General features: G+C 36.9%; 1 protein-coding gene across 7 annotated transcripts in view; it reads right to left on the bottom strand.

Annotated features, from left to right (window-relative positions):
• Positions 1-4461: 4461 nt before the first annotated feature.
• EVI5 (ecotropic viral integration site 5) overlaps positions 4462-17196 on the bottom strand; it is a 74029-nt gene continuing 61294 nt past the window's right edge. For 4 of the 7 annotated variants that reach the window (XM_039352278.1, XM_039352274.1, XM_039352276.1 and 1 more), the window contains one exon: positions 4462-5678. In XM_039352278.1, the coding sequence (XP_039208212.1) occupies positions 5376-5678 (303 nt within the window). In that variant the 3' untranslated portion in view covers positions 4462-5375. Of the gene's footprint in view, positions 5679-6618; positions 6741-10479; positions 10490-17196 lie in introns of those variants that run through there. The other 3 variants (XM_039352277.1, XM_039352279.1, XM_039352280.1) reach the window with 3 other exon arrangements.

Genomic DNA, 17196 nt, shown 5'->3' with positions numbered 1-17196 from the left:
TTAGAACTGCCCCTTAAATCTCTCTTCTCCTAATCTTGAAGGGAGCAATCTTTCTCAACCTGTTTGGGAAACCCTGTAATCTAACCAAGACATTTGGAGTGCTCCAAGATGGGGAAACTGACAGATCATCCAGTGACTTTAGTCATTTACGGACAAGGGTTTTAGTGTCTTCATAGTAATCACCCATCGTTCAAATGATACAAACCTGTTATTCTGGCATAGCGATACTGAATGACTGGTAAGCTGTGATTTGCTAGTGGGCCAATGACTGTGTGGCACCAACTACTCTTTCTTCTATGGCAGTGATGGTGAACCTTTTAGAGAGTGGGCATGGCTGCAGTGGTAACGGCAGACTGGGTGGGACTAAAAAGTTAAATTAGTCAATTCCAACTTTGCAAGATCTTTTTTTTTCCTGCAAGAAGTTGAAATTGACTGATTGTTTGAACCTTTTTTTTTTTTTTTGTACATGGTGGTGGAGGCCTAAAGCAAAAAGGTTTTATAAAACCCAGCTGAAGGCCTAGGACTGGGGCGACAGCACGCGTGCCCACAGAGAGGGCTCTGAGTGCCGCCTCTGGCACTCGTGCCATAGGTTCGCCACCACTGTTCTATGGCCTTTCAATTCAGTTTCTCTGAAAATCTCTATTTTTCCTGATATTTTCTTTTTATTGCATGATCTTCATGCCCTTGCCTCCCTCTTCAAAGGCTAATCATATCTTCCTACTCTTTATATCCTGTAGTAGTCTTGCATTAAGAGTTTGGCTTTCCTCCAGGAGTCCAAGGTGTATATCATAGCTTGCCCTCTCCGGGTTGTGAGGCAGGTCAGGTATTTCAGATCAAAGTCTTTCAGTGATATTTGTAGGAGTTGATCGTAATCTGGATTTCACAATCCTAAATATAATCGAGGCTAATAGTTTATAATATAATCCAGATTTGGTGGTAACAGAAAAGTATTAATGGCTAAGTGATATATCAGTTCTATACAGGTTCTATACAGTATACAGTTCTATACAGTTCTATACAGTATGACCTATGACCAGCATTTAATGATGGTGCAAAGTTACGATGGCCTTGGAAAAAGTGGCTTACAACCTGAATGTATGAACACTGCGCCATTCCTGAGGTTTGCATGATCGTAATTTGGGCGCTTGGCAACTGGCTTGCATTCGCAACAGGGTGTAGCATCCTGGGGTGTGTGTGTCACAGATTCATGATCTGTGACCTTTTTTGTCGATCTCTGGCCAAAAAAAAAATCCCCTTGGAGAAGCTGGGTTCACTTAACGACCTCATGATGTTTACCAACTGCACAGTTTTCTTAACAAACACAGCGATTCACTTAACAAACTCCATAAAAATCATCCTAAAATCAACGACTTACGGCAAAAACTCCAGTTCCAATTGTGGACATAAACGGAGGGCTACCTGCAACTTTTTTTTTTCTTTTGGTGATTTCTGATAAGATTTCTTCTTTCTTTTTCTTCAACTAGGACTTACTTTCATCAGTTGCTTCCTTTTTGCTTTGACCATATGAGCACTGCATTAGTATTGTTTCTTCAGATATTAATAACATCAGTTTAGGAGAGTGGATTTTTTAAAAAACAGAAAATTGATTATTAAAAAAAAGAGTTTTGCTATATATTCTATTATGTTCCACATTTATGTTCCTGTTATTCTTGTACAAATTGGTTTACATATGTATTTTTAAAGTACTTTATTCTGTATCCGTTCTCTCCTTTGCAATTTGGTTTTGTTTTTAATCAAATGAAAAGCTTGTCATATTTTTCATAAGCTTTTTGCAGGTACCAATTTATATTTTGCAATACTACTTTAACAGACCTTTAACTATTGATATAAATTAAATATTAATTATTTAGAGTTCCCTTGGTTTTTCAGGTAATCTTTGTGTGCTTTCAAGGATATAATTATTTTAGAGTATTTTTTTTTACTGGCTCAGCAGTCTCACCTTTTTTCTTTCTGTTCTCAGGGTTATTATTGTAGTCTTTCTCTTTCTCCTTTAGCAAATCTATTTGTATATATACTGAAATATTTCCAGTTTCATTCCTTGAATGAGTGAGCTATTTGGTTGAAATTATTAAAGGAGAATTTTTCTCCCATCTAGAATTTAACATTTTCATTCTCCCCCTCCCCAAATGTTTTAAAAAACTTCTGTATGCAAGCAATGTTTAAAGAATAATTGAGAATTGTATTAATTTACCAAAACATCTTCATTCTATTGCTTTCTGCAGTTTTATCACCTCCCTTATCAATGAGTCCTTAAGCTTCTGTCTGAATATTTTTGCTGGTTGCTTTCTCAGTCATATAATTCCTTTATATTTCTGTCAGCTTCCTCATTTATACTCTTCACTTGAGTTTTCTATATTTATTCAAGTGCCCCAATTCTCTTGTTTCTCTTTTTTATTTATGTGCTTCCTCCCATTGACTTTCTCTTGTACAATCTGCTCAGCATCCTTATTCCTTTTCTCTACTCTATTTTTTTTAAATCACTGAATCAGCCTTACAATACACATTTGATTTTCTTCTGCCAGTGGCTGATCACGGCTGGTATTATATTTTAATTTTTGCTCATATTATAAACATGATTGACTTCATATTTAACTGCTAGTATATCTCATATTAAGAAAAGATAGAAATATTTTAATTGGAGAATGAGAAAAAAAATTGCTCATAATTCAAGGACTTTTTTGAATGGTTTATGGGACGCATTTATTACAATCTACCCTACCTTGTCTGAATATTTTTTTAAAGGAGCGGATGTATCTAGAAACTATTAGCTTTTATTTATTTACATTAAACCAACATATAGCCATCTTTCTCAAAAACAACCCACCCTGGTGGCATTCAACAGCACTAAATAACATTAAAAATAAAAAACAAAAACAAACAATAGACCAGTGGTTCTCAACCTGTGGGTCGGGACCCCATTTGGGGTCGAACGACCATTTCACGGGGGTCGCCAAACAACGCAGTCTGCAATTTTTTCCCCCTTTTCCTTAGCTGTGCTACTCCCTTTTATTCTATTGGCTTTTGAAAGCCAATAGAATAGACTCTCTTGAATAGAGTCTAATTCTATTGGCTTTCAAAAGCCAATAGGAATTGTCCAGGCTGTCTCTGCCCTACTGAGCCCGCCAAAAGTCCCATTCTGCAAACGGTGCTGCACCAGTTGAATAGTCCTCGACTTACGACCGGTTGAGTAGTCCTCGACTTAAGACCAGTTGGGGGTCGTGGCATTAAAAAGGTTGAAAACCACTGCAATAGACAAAGCATGTTAAACCATTGGAGTCCCTGGTCTTGGTTTATCACTCTTTGACCTTCTACCGCTATGTTCAACTTAACATAGAAAAGTGATTAAAGAAAAGTGCAGATGAAGAGCAGGCAGAGCCTGGGGGCAGAGTCAAAAGAGGAATCAGTCTAGAGTCGTTGCATTGCCACAAATGATCCAAGTTCCATACCCCTTGAATTCCTTTGACTCTTATCTAGCTCCAATTTAGTGCTGACCATCAGTTGACTAGATTGTGTGTAGGCATGAGCAATAAATCATCTTAACTGACACACAATGTGTGATCCTGATGGTTCACCAAATGGTTAGTGTTTTGAACATTTTGTCCAGGGTCCTGGGCAGGGACTTCAAATGGTCCAATTACAAAAAAGCTCCTGAAGGATTCTGAGACTGTGCGGAACAAGATTCTCTGATCTGATGAAATCAAGATTGAACTGTCTGGCCTCAAATTCTAAACGTTAAGTCTGGAAAAAACCAGGCACTGCTCATCACCTGCCTAACACCATCCCTGGCAGAATCGTGCTGTGGAGGTATTTTTCAACACCAGGACTGAGAGACTGGTCAGCGTTGAGGGAAAGCTAAAAGGAGCAAAGTACAGGGATATCCTCAATGAAAATGTGTTCCACAGCTCTCGGGACCTCACACTGGGTTGAAGGTTCATTTTCCAACACAACAATGATCCTAAGAACAAGCCAAGACAAAAGAGGAGTGGCTTAGAGACAACTCTGTGAATGTCCTAGAGTGACCCAGCCAGAGCCTTGACTTGAACCCTATTGAACATCTGTTGAGGGACCTGAAAATGCCTGTCCACCGACGGTCGCCATCCAACCTGACAGAACCTGAAAGGATTTCAAGGGAGAATGGCATAAAATCCCCCAATCCAGATGTGCAAAACTTGTTGCGTCATACCCCAAAAGACTCGAGGCTGTAATTGCTGCCAAAAGTGCTTCGACAAAGTATTGAGGGAAGGGTCTGTGATATTTCAGTTTTTTCTTTTTAATAAATTTACAGACATTTCTAAAATTCTGTTTTCACTTTGTCATTATGGGGTACTGAGTATAGATTAATGAGAAAAAAATGAATTTCAACAACGGTAGAATCGGGCTGTAGCATAACAAAATTGACAAAAGTGAAGGACATTTTTAAGGAAGAGTTAAACGTAACTGTTTAGCATTTGTTAAATCATGAAAAAGGCTTTATTATATAGTTACATATACACAAAGTTAAAATTTCAGCGAATAGCATCATTTCAAACATAATTAAATGGGACATGAACTGTAGATCATCTGATACAGAGAAGTATCAGAATGAGAATTAGTGGTTTTCTTATTTTTTCCCATACATCGCTCCCAATTTTAATTGCTTACACATAATTTCATTTTTCTTTTAAAATGCTAAGGACACTCATGTAACATTTACACGTCTCATACAAAATTCAATATACATTTTAGGTAGGAGTACAGTTATACAAATATATACAAAATAGATATTATTTGTAGTTAATGTATTTGATCAAATTCATTAGCAACGTGTCAAAAACAAATGCACATAAATGTTGACAAAAGTTTTCAATCCTTTAGAATGAAGTATGACCATTAATTATATAAAATAGCACGAACGGAGGCTTCAGATTGGAAACTCTGTTGAGTCTCCAGTAGTTGAAGTTAATTAAAAATAAGACACTCAAAATAATCAGATATTCCGTATCTGCTATTTCTAGTGTGCACACACCCATCTTGATTGCAAATTGTTTAAGGAACATAGTTGTTCACAGAGCATTAAACTATTGCACAAGACTGTCCCTTCTGAAGAGTAATGATTTTCCGTGTTTGTGAACAGCAGCTAAGGCAACAATTATGAATGCACATCTTCTAGCATGAGAAACATAGAAGGGATAATAATTAATACTGTTAGAGTTATCAACCACCCTATATCTTCTCAAGTGTACTTCATGGCAATAATGTCAAAGAGAAAGATTTGGCAAACACAGATGCAACGGCCAAGTCAACTTGAGTGCTTAATGCTAATTTTCTTAATTACGGAAGCTCTTTGAGAATGAAAGCCAAACTTTTCACAGTGATCACACCATAGTAGAATAAGACTCCATTCTTTTTTTATTTTTTTCCTTCTGAGTATTTGTGCTCAGTGATTCAGTGTTTTCAGTATCACTGTCACTACTGTCTACCACTGTTGGATTCAGCTCCAACTGGCCAGTTCTGCTGTGCAAATGAAAATGGATCCCGTGTTCTTGAATGTGATTGGATATAAAATCTTCATCTGAAGAATGCAGTGATTCATCGTCTCTTATCAAATGGTTCACGATATGAATCCCATCAAAAGTGTTTGTGCCTGGAAAAGTTTTCTTACTTTTTAAGCATCTGATCTGTCAAAAGAAAAAAAGACATTTAGAAGAATTAGAGAATGGGTCCTTTGCCCTCTTCATTTCCATCTGTGAACCAATCGCTTTTGAATCATGGCTGCAATTGTCAAGAGTATACTTTCAATATATGCCAATCATTGCTCATTCAGTTTTAGAAGAATTTGAAACAAATGAAAATATTGTATGTCTGTAAACTGGTCCTGAATATCTTTACATAATGACAGCTTTGAAGAAAACATTCCAATGATAAACATAATTAATTAGACATTTGGGGCATTGATCTTTCTAAAATTGTTTATTATTGAGATGAATTTCAATCTTATCATTCAAGTCACACGTGAATCATCTATAATACTGGGAAACACATAGATAAACAGACCTGAGCTATACAGAAAAACTACAGAAAAGATCACAACAATGTGTAATGGTAGGGTTGCATTTTGACTTTGGTGCATCATAGGCTGATTCTCAAAAGCATCGGGGGGGGGGTTCAGGGCAAAAACCAATTGTAATTTCATTTACATTAAAATTGAATTAAAAATGAATTTAGGCACACTAAGGTTTGCCATTTGACAATTTTGGTGAACTCTGCGGACCTCAGATTGTATATTTTATACAACTGTTTTGTTTTTGCAATGTTCTGCACATATTTCTTCCTCACACCTTTATAAAACCTATTATTTTTGTTTTTATGCTTGATCGTCTGAGAACATAACAATACACACTTAATAATGATGTTAGAATATTGTAAGGAATTCTGTTGACATTATTTAGAATAAAAAAAGTACTTTGTCTTTTCCATTATGCAAAATTAAACTCTACACGTGAAAAACATATTACAAATCCAGACATGTCAATTAATATAACATTATTATTAATTAATGAGCAGGTTTAAAATATTTATAGTTTGTTGGTACTAGAGCTAATATTCCAGACAAAGTACCTGTTGATGAAGAGAATAAGTCATATTCTAGAAATTTTAAGTCCATTTTGCTAGCTTGATTCTAATAAGTGTTTCAATACAAGTGTCTTTAGGAAACAAACCATGCCAATCACTAATTAGATCTAAAATGAAAAAAGTACACACTCAGTACCTCATGCATAGGGTATTAAATAAGACGTTGAAACATAAATGACGAGGAACAAATAAAAACATGCCTCAGATGTTAAAATCATAATATAAAATTACAACAGACTTTGTATGTAAAAGCCCAGAATTGCAGGATGCAGAAAAAAATATTTAGCAAGATGTCCCATTTAAAGATTCTTTCCGCCTTAGTAAGTCGCCCCATTATATATAGTAAGAAATAATAATAATAATAATAATAATAATAATAATAATAATAATAATAATAATAATAATGTTGGAAGGGACCTTGGAGGTCATCTAGTTCAACCCTCTGCTCAGGCAGGAAACCCTATACCATTTCTAACAAATGGCTGTTCAGTCTCTTCTTAAAAACTTCCAATGTTGGAGCATTCACGCTTCTGGAGGCAGGTTGTTCCACTGGTTAATTGTTCTAACTGTCAGGAAGTTTCTCCTTAGTTCTAGGTTGCTTCTCTCTTTGATTAGTTTCCACCCGTTGCTTCTTGTCCTGCCTTCAGGCGCTTTGGAGAATAGCCTGACTCCCTCTTCTTTGCAACATTGCAACATTGAGAGATATTGCAACATTGCTATCATGTCCCCTCTCGTCCTTTTCTTCGTTAAACTAGACCAGGGGTAGGCAACCTTGGCTCTTTTATGACTCATGGACTTCAACTCCCAGAATTCCTGAGCCAGCATGACTGGCTCAGGAATTCTGGAAGCTGAAGTCCACGAGTCATAAAAGAGCCATGGTTGCCTACCCCTGAACTAGACATACCCAATTCCAGCAACCGTTCCTTATATGTTTTAGCCTCCAGTCCCCTAATCATCTTTGTTGCTCTTCTCTGTACTCTTTCCAGAGTCTCACCATCTGTTTTACATCGTGGTGACCAAAACTGGATGCAGTCTTCCAAGTGTGGCCTTACCAAGGCATTGTAAAGTGGTATTAATACTTCACGTGATCTTGATTAATATCCCTCTGTTAATGCAGCCTAGCACTGTGTTGGCTTTTTTGGCAGCTGCAGCACACTGCTGGCTCATATTTAAATGATTGTCCACTAGGACTCCGAGATCCATCTCACAGTTACTACTATTGAGCAAGATACCCCCTATACTATACCTGTACATTTGGTTTTTCTTGTCTAAATGTAGAACCTTACTTTTTTCACATTGAATTTCATTTTGTTAGATAGCGCCCAGTGTTCAAGTCTGTCCAGATCCTCCTGTATCCTAAGCCTGTCTTCTGGAGTGTTGGCTATTCCTGCCAGCTTGGTGTCGTCTGCAAATTTGATGAGTTCCCCATCTATCCCCTTGTCCAGATCGTTGATGAAGATGTTGAAGAGTACTGGGCCCAGAACAGAGCCCTGGGGCACCCCACTACACACTTCCCTCCATGTAGATGCGGTTCTATTGAGGACCACAAGCTGAGTACGACCGGTCAGCCAGCTACGGATCCATCTGGTGGTGATGCTGTCTAACCCGTATTTTTCTATCTTATCAAGTAGTAGGTTGTGGTCTACTTTGTCAAATGCCTTAGTGAAGTCCAAGTAAATTATATCCACAGCATTCTTCTAGTCCACTAATTTTGTCACTTGGTCAAAGAATGCAGTAAGATTTGTCTGGCATGATGTTTTTGACAAACCCGTGTTGGCTTTTAGTAATGACTTTGTTTGCCTGTAGGTGTTCGCTGAGTAGTTATTTGATTATCTTTTCCAGAATCTTCCCAGGTATTGAGGTCAGACTGATAGGTCTGTAATTTCCTGGGTCCTTTGTTTTCCCTTTTTTGAAGATGAGAACTACATCAGCTCTTTTCCAGTCCTCTGATAGTTCCCCAGTGCTCCAGGATCTTTGAAAAATATAGTTCAGTGGTTCTGAGATCACATCTGCCAGTTCCTTGAGAACCTTGGGGTGTAATCTATCTGGTCCTGGTGATTTGAACTCATCTAGGCTGGACAGGTGTTCGCTTACCATTTTCTTGCCTATCTTAACTTGTATTTCTATTTTGTTTTTTATGGCACTATTTTTGATAGGTTGGTCTGTTTTTTTCCCTTTGTGTAAAGACAGATGCAAAAAACGAGTTAAATAGTTTTGCTTTCTCCCTGTTGCTTGTCACCTTCTTGCCACTTTCACCCACTAATGGACCAATCGTTTCCTTCACTTTTTTCTTGTTTTTTACATGTTGAAAGAAGCTTTGTTATTTTTGACTTTGGTTGCAAGCCTTAGTTCATTTTGAGCCTTAGCTTTCCTCACTTCATCTTTGCAGGCTCGGGCTATTTGCTGATATTCTGACTTAGTTATGTGTCCCTCTTTCCACTTTCTATACTTGTCCTTTTTATCTTTCAATTGATCAGAGAGTTCTTCATGCAGCCATGCTGGTTTCTTTTGAGAGCTGTTATTTTTCCTCTTTGTTGGTATTGTGCTAGACTGGGCCTTTATTATCTCTCTTTTCAAAATTTCCCAAGCCTCTTGAGTTGTTTTCCCCTGGAGGATTCTCATCCATGGAATCCTTCCCAAACCCTCTCTAAGTTTATTGAAATTAGCTCTCTTGAAGTCCAAGACTCTAGTTTAACTGTGTTCTATTGCTTGTGCTTCCATAATGTTGAATTCCAATATTAAATTCCAATAATGTTTGGCAAATGCCAGGAGCCTTGCTCAAATTAGATACTCCATAAGCAAGATTGCAGCATTTTAAAATTCAAATTAGAATTTGGTCAAATATGCCAGAGTTTAGGAACTTCAGTCTTCTAGACAGTATGGGACTCAAATTTTATCAGCTCCAAAGCCAACAGGATATTGCAGTTCAGTAAAATCTGAAAAGCCGTGTGTTATCCATCTCTACTTTAAGCACTATCAAACTGATTTGGACACTAAAGTCCACTAAACTTTGTGAAGGTTTTTCCCCCTTAAAATATTAAAACGGAAATACCCACCCAATGGAAATCATCGTTAAGTGACCTACAGATTATCTCATTGTCATGTAATATTGAAAGAAATTGAAAATAATTCCAGAAAGCTTTTGATTTTTTTTTCTCCTGCTGATATTCTTCTTAAAGCCAAATTAACTGCATCTACAGTATTTTGGCAGAATAAATACTCATCTTTCTGCATTCAAGACATAGTACAGTAGAAAAGCTGCAAGGCATAGCAATATCAGCCACACCAGACTGTGTGGATAAGGAACTAGTAAGATTAACCAGTCAAGTCTCTTTTTTTTGTCAAGCTTAATTCCGAGTGACTTTATAGATATCTCTAGGTAGCTTTCCTGGCAATATATGCAACTGGTTTGTCATCTCTTCTTTCAGATTTTTTTCAAAGCTTCTCAATTTAGCCTCAGCATTGGGATTCCATGATGGTCTCCGACCTACGTAATAATCAAGTCTGATCCCACAATATTTAGCTTTTTATGATCAGCCAACGTTCACCAGATGCTGCCATTCAACTGAATTGAGTGCCTGAAATTAAGTATCAGAAAGCTTGTCCATCAAAACTACAGGCTATTAACCCAACTATCGTTAGCTTAAATAATGTTAGCAGTAATAGCAACTGATTTCCCTAGCAATGTCTCCAGGCACCTTGGAAAAGGCAGAATTAAGAAATGAGCCAAAGGACTTACAAACCCGTATCTGCCACACTGAACCTGGTTATCTTCTTGAGAACACAACATAGCCATGCTCCAAAAGACAAAAAATCATACTGAACTTTTTCACAACATGCTCTTACCTGTAGTTGACTGTTACACCCACCAAATATAAGCAAGAAGAAAAAGACAGCAGAGAAAAAATTAGAAGTATTAAACCATTTTAATCTAAATTTTAAATGCAACAAACCAAGGCAGCCATTTAAGATTCAAATGCTCTAAAAAAATATTATCACTGGCCACTGTGTTAATCTGGAGAAGAAATACAGCATAATTACAACAATTCCTTAGTTAAAGGTTTTCTTTCACTTAAACAACACCAGAAAGAATATATTGCCATACAGAAATTTCCAAGAATATGGAAGAACTGTTACCTCTATTATAATTGGAACTGTACCTTAGTGATGGCGCTAAGAATTGTCCCAAATCTGTGATTTTATAGGTTTAGAATTTAAACCATTGTCTGAGATGTTTCCACCAACTTCTCTTATGTCCAAAACAAGAAAATATACACTCTGGAATTATTTACAGCTTTCGTTGCTCTGAGGCACACTGGTTGCTTTAAAGTTAAAATGTAGGCAACACAAATTCCAGTTAGTGATCCATTGCATCATATATCTTTTGGTTCTCTAACTGTGCAACACTGATATTTCTCTTCCAGAGTTTGAAAGTGTTAAGCACAGATGACATAACTCAAAACATACTTTTATTCATCTGCACTGTGAAAGCTAGGCAATATATAAGTTGTGTGTCTGTGTAATCTTTTTTTTTAACCTACAGTTTGCCTGTGAAGTTTACTTTCGCAGTTTGTTTCTGTTGGTAGCAACACAATTAGGAAGCATACTATTATTACCGAGAGATAAGACATTAACCCTACCTGAGTTGGCATTAGAAGTACAAAAAAATAACCTGATTAATCAGAAGGAGCCCGTTAGAACCTTTTAGACTGACAAACTTTATTAAAAGGCAGTTTGCGTTTGTGAACCATGATTCACCTCATCACGTGCTTATGCCTTTTAATAACAAGCTGTTAATCTCCAATCAAATCAAACGTTTATTAAGGTCAAATAATCTGAAATTATAAATCTGGAAGGGTGCTGATGAAACTCCTTCTGTTAGTTATTGGTTACCATAATTAACCTATCTTGTATCTTGTGGTGAGCCCTCTTGCTGTTGGTCTATACGTATTTCTCCAGTGAGGTGGCAGATAACCATGTTGAGATACAGGTAGTCTGCACTTACTGATCATGATTGAGACCAGCAATTCTGTTGCTAAGCACCATGGTCATAAAGTGAAACATCACATGACTATGCCTAGCTTATAAGTCAGTTCTGACTGTGATCATTAGGTGAATTACCTATAATTATTAAGCATGATATGACGTGACCATGATTTGCAATTTCCTGCCAGTTTTCCCATTGTCTTTGCTTGTTGTGAAGGTTACAAATGGGGATCATGTGACCACAAACTGCAACCATCCTAAATGCGTGCTGGTCGCCACAAACTTGAATCAGAGTCACATGACAATGGAGATACTGTGATGGCTGCAACTGTAAGGACAGTTCGCATGTCTCCTTATTCCGTGCTGTCATAACTTTGAATGGTTGCTAAATGAGTAGCAGAATTACCTGTATTTTCCAGTGCTGTGCATGGTGGGCAGAGAAAAATTATATTACTAAAATTGCACCAGCATAGGTCATCATGCTATTTTGCTAAGAAACTTTTCATGTGCAGGCAATATGACTGGAGAATGAATGGCTTGTGTAACAGTCAGTTTAATTTCCATAATCTACATCTCGAAAGGAAAACTATTACACCCCATGATCTAAGAAAATGTAATAAATATGTTTAGTAACGATTAATTCACATGGCGTATGTCATACAAATGAGATCCAGAATCAATTCACACATAGGTGAACCATTTATAATTACTGCATTTATCTGAAATAAAGAACATCTTTCTTCCCAAATAATTCACCTTTAAAAGGGAATAGTCAATTTAGATTTCCCAACAATACGATAATATACATAACATGCGGGTAGGAATGGGGCTGGAGAGAGGGAGGATTCTATTCATTTTTGGGGTGGTGGAAAATGCTTTCCTTTCAGCTAAGTGCTATAAACATAAAACCTGAATATTTGTAAATGGTTCAAATGTCCACGTACTATTACAATGCAGTTTTTGTGAGAGCTGAGCGTGTTATGAACTTCACTTTTACAGAAGTACCTGGGTAATTAGACTGAAAACTAAAGTCATGCATATCTTAATTCTGAGTATATATTTATATTCTAAATATCTGGATAATATTTTTCTAAAAAGTCATGGGAGTAGGTTTTGTAGCTTTATCACTTATCTGCAGCTTAAACAGCAAACAGGAAAAAAAGATTTTTGACACTAAGATATTGTAGTGCTAGCTTGACAAAGATTAAAACTTGTGATACATTGAGACCAAAAGATTTCAAGTAAGTCAGAACAGGAAACCAATCACTTGCTCAAGCAGGGGTCATGACTTTTTGATCACTGTGCTAATACTATAATCAAAAGTTTTGAAATCTTAAAAGAAAGTATGTGATTGAAACGATAGCATGCAATCAGAAGAACATGTTTCAAACTCAGTTCTATAAGCAACTTTGCTTATTGCAAAACAGACTCTAGCGCCATTTTATTTAGCACAGGGGTCCTTGACCCCTAGTCCGCGGCCCACTATTGGGCTGTGGCCTATTCACAACCAGACCATGTGAGCAGCACACATGCACGCACAGGTTAATTTGTGCAAGTCGAGCTGTGCATGCATGCATGTTGACCTACCGCTCGCGCGAGTCAAGCTCTGCACACAGGTGTGTGCCAGCCCGCCACTCATGAGGCCCCATTCCCCTCTCCCTCCCCCAGCTGGGCCACCAAGCCGCAAAGATTGGGGACTGCTGATTTAGCAGGTTTGAAAGACTTATGCTGCTAGTAGCAAATATAGAATTCAAATACATAAGAAGTTAACTTCAACATAGGATGATAATCCTCAGTAGCCATCATTAATTTTAAAGAAAATGAAGACATATTGAGAAATAACCTAATAAAGAGATGTAAAATGAAAGATTGCGTAAGATGATCAGTTACGGCCTCATTAAGTCAGATTGAAAAAGGAATTTTTTCACTCTACTTGAGTTGAATTATAAAATCCTCATTCACTTACGATTCCTAATCAGTATTATTTTCTCTACTAAATTTTTCTACTAAAATGTATATATTGACATACAAGTTTCACAAAGTCATGCCTCTGTTCTTTACCTCAATTAGGTTCCAAGAAAAATAGTGTAACATCATTAACAACAACAAAAGAGATTGATTGATTGATTTAAATTCAATTCATATGATCTCCCCTCCACACCATGGAACTGGGGTGGATAATAATCAATAAAAGCTACCCTAAAATTACAAACAAAAATGAAAAGACATCATACTCGAAACAGCTTCCATTGGACTAAGGCAGGGATCTCCAACCCTGGCAACCTTTAAGACTTATGGACTTCAACTTTGGTGGCTGAGGAATTCTGGGAGTTGAAGTCCACAAGTCTTAAAGTTGCCAAGGACTAAGGCAACAAGACAGTTTAATTGTAGGAAAGCAATGGAAATACAAGTAGTCCCTGGTCACATGACATCTTACTTGATGACCCCTTCTCTCAACAATCCAGGATTCCAGGCTCAATTGTAGTCCTAAATTGAGGACCACACGTAGAGTGAAGTTTCTACCATGATGGTGTCAGAGAGTAGGAAAGGGAAAGGAACTGTCCAGCTGAATATAAATTTAATTTATTAATTTATTAATTTAATACATTAATTTATTCATATCTAGCTGGATATGAATAAAAAAGCTAGTACAATCCCTGGTTGCATTAACAGAGGCAAAGAATCAAAATCATGTGAAGTATTGGTACCGCTTTATAAATCCTTAGTAAAGCCACTCCTTGAATACTGCATCCAGTTTTGGTCACCACATTACAAAAAAGATGTTGAGACTTTGGAAGAAGTGCAAAGAAGAGCAACTAAGCAACTACTGATTAAAGGCCTGGAGACAAAAACAGTTGCAGGCTTTGGGTTTGGCCAGTCTAGATAAAAAAAAAAAAAAAGGATTAGGGGTGACATGATAGCAGAATTCCAGTATTTGAGGAGCTGCCACAAAGAAGAGGGGGTCAACTTATTTTCCAAAGCACCAGAGGAAACAATGGTTGGAAACTGATCAAAGAGAGAAGCAACCTGGAATTAAGGAGAAATTTCTTAACAGTGAGGATAATTAACCAGTGGAACAGCTTGCCTTCAGAAGTTTTAGTGCTACATCACTGGAGGTTTTTAAGAAGAGACTGGAACAGTCACTTGTCTGAAATGGTATAGGGTCTTCTGCTTGAGCAGGAGGTTGGACTAGAAGACCTCAAAGATCCCTTCCAACTCTATTCTGATTCAACTAAATTAAAAGTTATCTTCAACACAGAGTGGTAAAATCTGCAAGATGTAAATATTACGGTAAATCTGTAGGTTACAGCTTTCAGAAAATTCTGGGGTAAGTTAGGAAATAACATGATTTTGGATTTAATTTGGAAGAAGGGCTTCAAAATGCACAATACGACAAACTCAATTCCTGTCTGTGATTTATTAAAAGAGCTATATCTGTTTCCAGCATCATCCTGTTACAATGGAAATCTCCCTGTAGCAGCCATGAAATCCCTAAAAAAAAAGGATGTGGCTGTTACAAGTCGCAGTCAGGGTACTATGCTCTCATTCTCTTCTCTCCTGAAATTTGCCTTTTGAACGGAATCTGAGGCCCTAAAAATGGCATACGGAAGGAGACACTGTCACAAAAAATGCAACGAGGCCCTCAAGTTTAATAGCTATCTAGCATGAACAGCAGTTCTGTTTTTCAAGAGTACATACACTCTTCAGCATATCAGAGTGAATAAAGTTACTTTAAAACTGAGGGTCCATAAAGCTGCTATGTTAGATTGGGTATTTGCTAACCACATGACCTCACAAATGCTATCTTATTGTATCACAGTTTCCTCAGACTGACCACAATCACTAAAAATCTAGACTCCACCAGCATAGATGCTCAGTATCTGACACGTAATAACAAAAACAGCAACTTTTAGTTGTCCAATAACTTTGCTGTTGTGGGAGGACAAATCTGGTGGTGTGGTCTTGTCTTACTGCATCTGCAAGATACCGTACAAGGAAAGCACATGATTTATTGTTCTGAAAGTTTTTGCCACAAGTTGGAACACTCACATTTTAAATCTGAAAACATATTTTTCCTCTCTCTTTGGTGTCAGAAGATCATGAAGCAGAAAAACTTTACACAGTGTTGTGTGTTATCATCATTTCAACTGTGTGCGTAAATGTCAAAAGTTTGTATTATTTATTTAGGTTTATATGACCATCTAGCTCAACTTCATGACTTTGGGCAATGAATGGCAGTTAAACACTTAAAAATTAACAAACCCATCCAAGCCATCAAAACAATCGTCCCAAGGGCTCTGTCACATCTCTGATGGTATAACAAGGTTTTGAAAGATGTCTGAAAGCCACCAGCTTGGGGCTAATCTTATCTTCCATATGGTGATGCTCCAAAGAACAGACACCTCAGAAGAAAAAAAAAATTTCTTTCTGGGCCCTGCCAGATAGCATTCTTTAACAGATGGGACCCATAATGTGACTCTCTTGCAGGATCTGATGAGGAGAAATTCTTAGAAAACAGGCAGGCTCAGATACCAAATTACAACAGCCAGGTTCTAAACCATTTCTTCAAAGATTACCCACAATACTTTGTACTGAGACTAAGTAAAGGATGGAAGCTAACAGTGCACTTGGTGTAATAATTGGGTCACACGAATCTCCTATTAACAACTTGGTTATTTTATTTCTGGATCAACAATTGGTTTTTGGATCTTTTCCTAGGTGGTCATACAATGTTATTCAGTTGTAATGGAACTAAAACACAGATAAAAACAACTGATTTTTGTAGTTTTAAGAACATAAATTTCACATAATCCTATTTTTAGCACTACCCGAGAATCCCTATTTTGTTATTTAGTCTGAATAATTTATCAAAGTAATTATTTAGTATTTACAATTGTCTAAAAGTAGAATATTTGCTCTGTATTAAGCCCATTTTGTTTCAACATAAACATGATCTTAACAAGAGATAGCAGATCTATCAGAATATTTTACCAACTGCATCAGGAGAGAAACATCAGATGAATGATAGCATAAGGTTCATTGGGAATAGGAAGGAAGAATTCTTAGCTTTCAAGTTTAAGAAAAGAAAGTGAGATAGTTTCAGAAAAGAGATCCCCTATCTAAATAATCTCTGTAGGTATTTATGATCTGAAATGATTGAAAACCTTCCATTAAAGAGTTTTTAGATATCAATCAAATGCTTTTCAGCTAAACATTTCCTTACCAGCAGGATAACCTGTATCTGAACAATTCTGGCTCTAGATTTTGTTTACTTGAAGATCCACAACCCAAAGGATAAAGTTACAATAAACTAAAAACTTTTTTTTAAAAAATCTAGGCTTATTGATTGCAGCAGTAATATAAAAAGGTCACATAAGATTAATATCCTTCAACTATGCTTCTCAATAGTTAAATGTAACATACCTACAGATATGAATTTACTTTAAAAATAGGGTATTACTCGGTAGCCCTTGACTTAGTAACTATTCAAAGTTATGACAAATACTCCAAAATGTACTTATGACCCAGTTCCTAAGTTCCCATGGATGCCGCCTCCCATAGTCACATGACAGCATT

The sequence above is a fragment of the Crotalus tigris genome, unplaced genomic scaffold (genome assembly GCF_016545835.1).
Source record: "Crotalus tigris isolate CLP2741 ecotype Arizona unplaced genomic scaffold, ASM1654583v1 scf7180000018419.1029430, whole genome shotgun sequence".
Lineage (NCBI taxonomy): Eukaryota > Metazoa > Chordata > Lepidosauria > Squamata > Viperidae > Crotalus > Crotalus tigris.
Note: the sequence above shows the minus strand (reverse complement) of the source record. Positions and strands in the feature narration are given on the sequence as shown.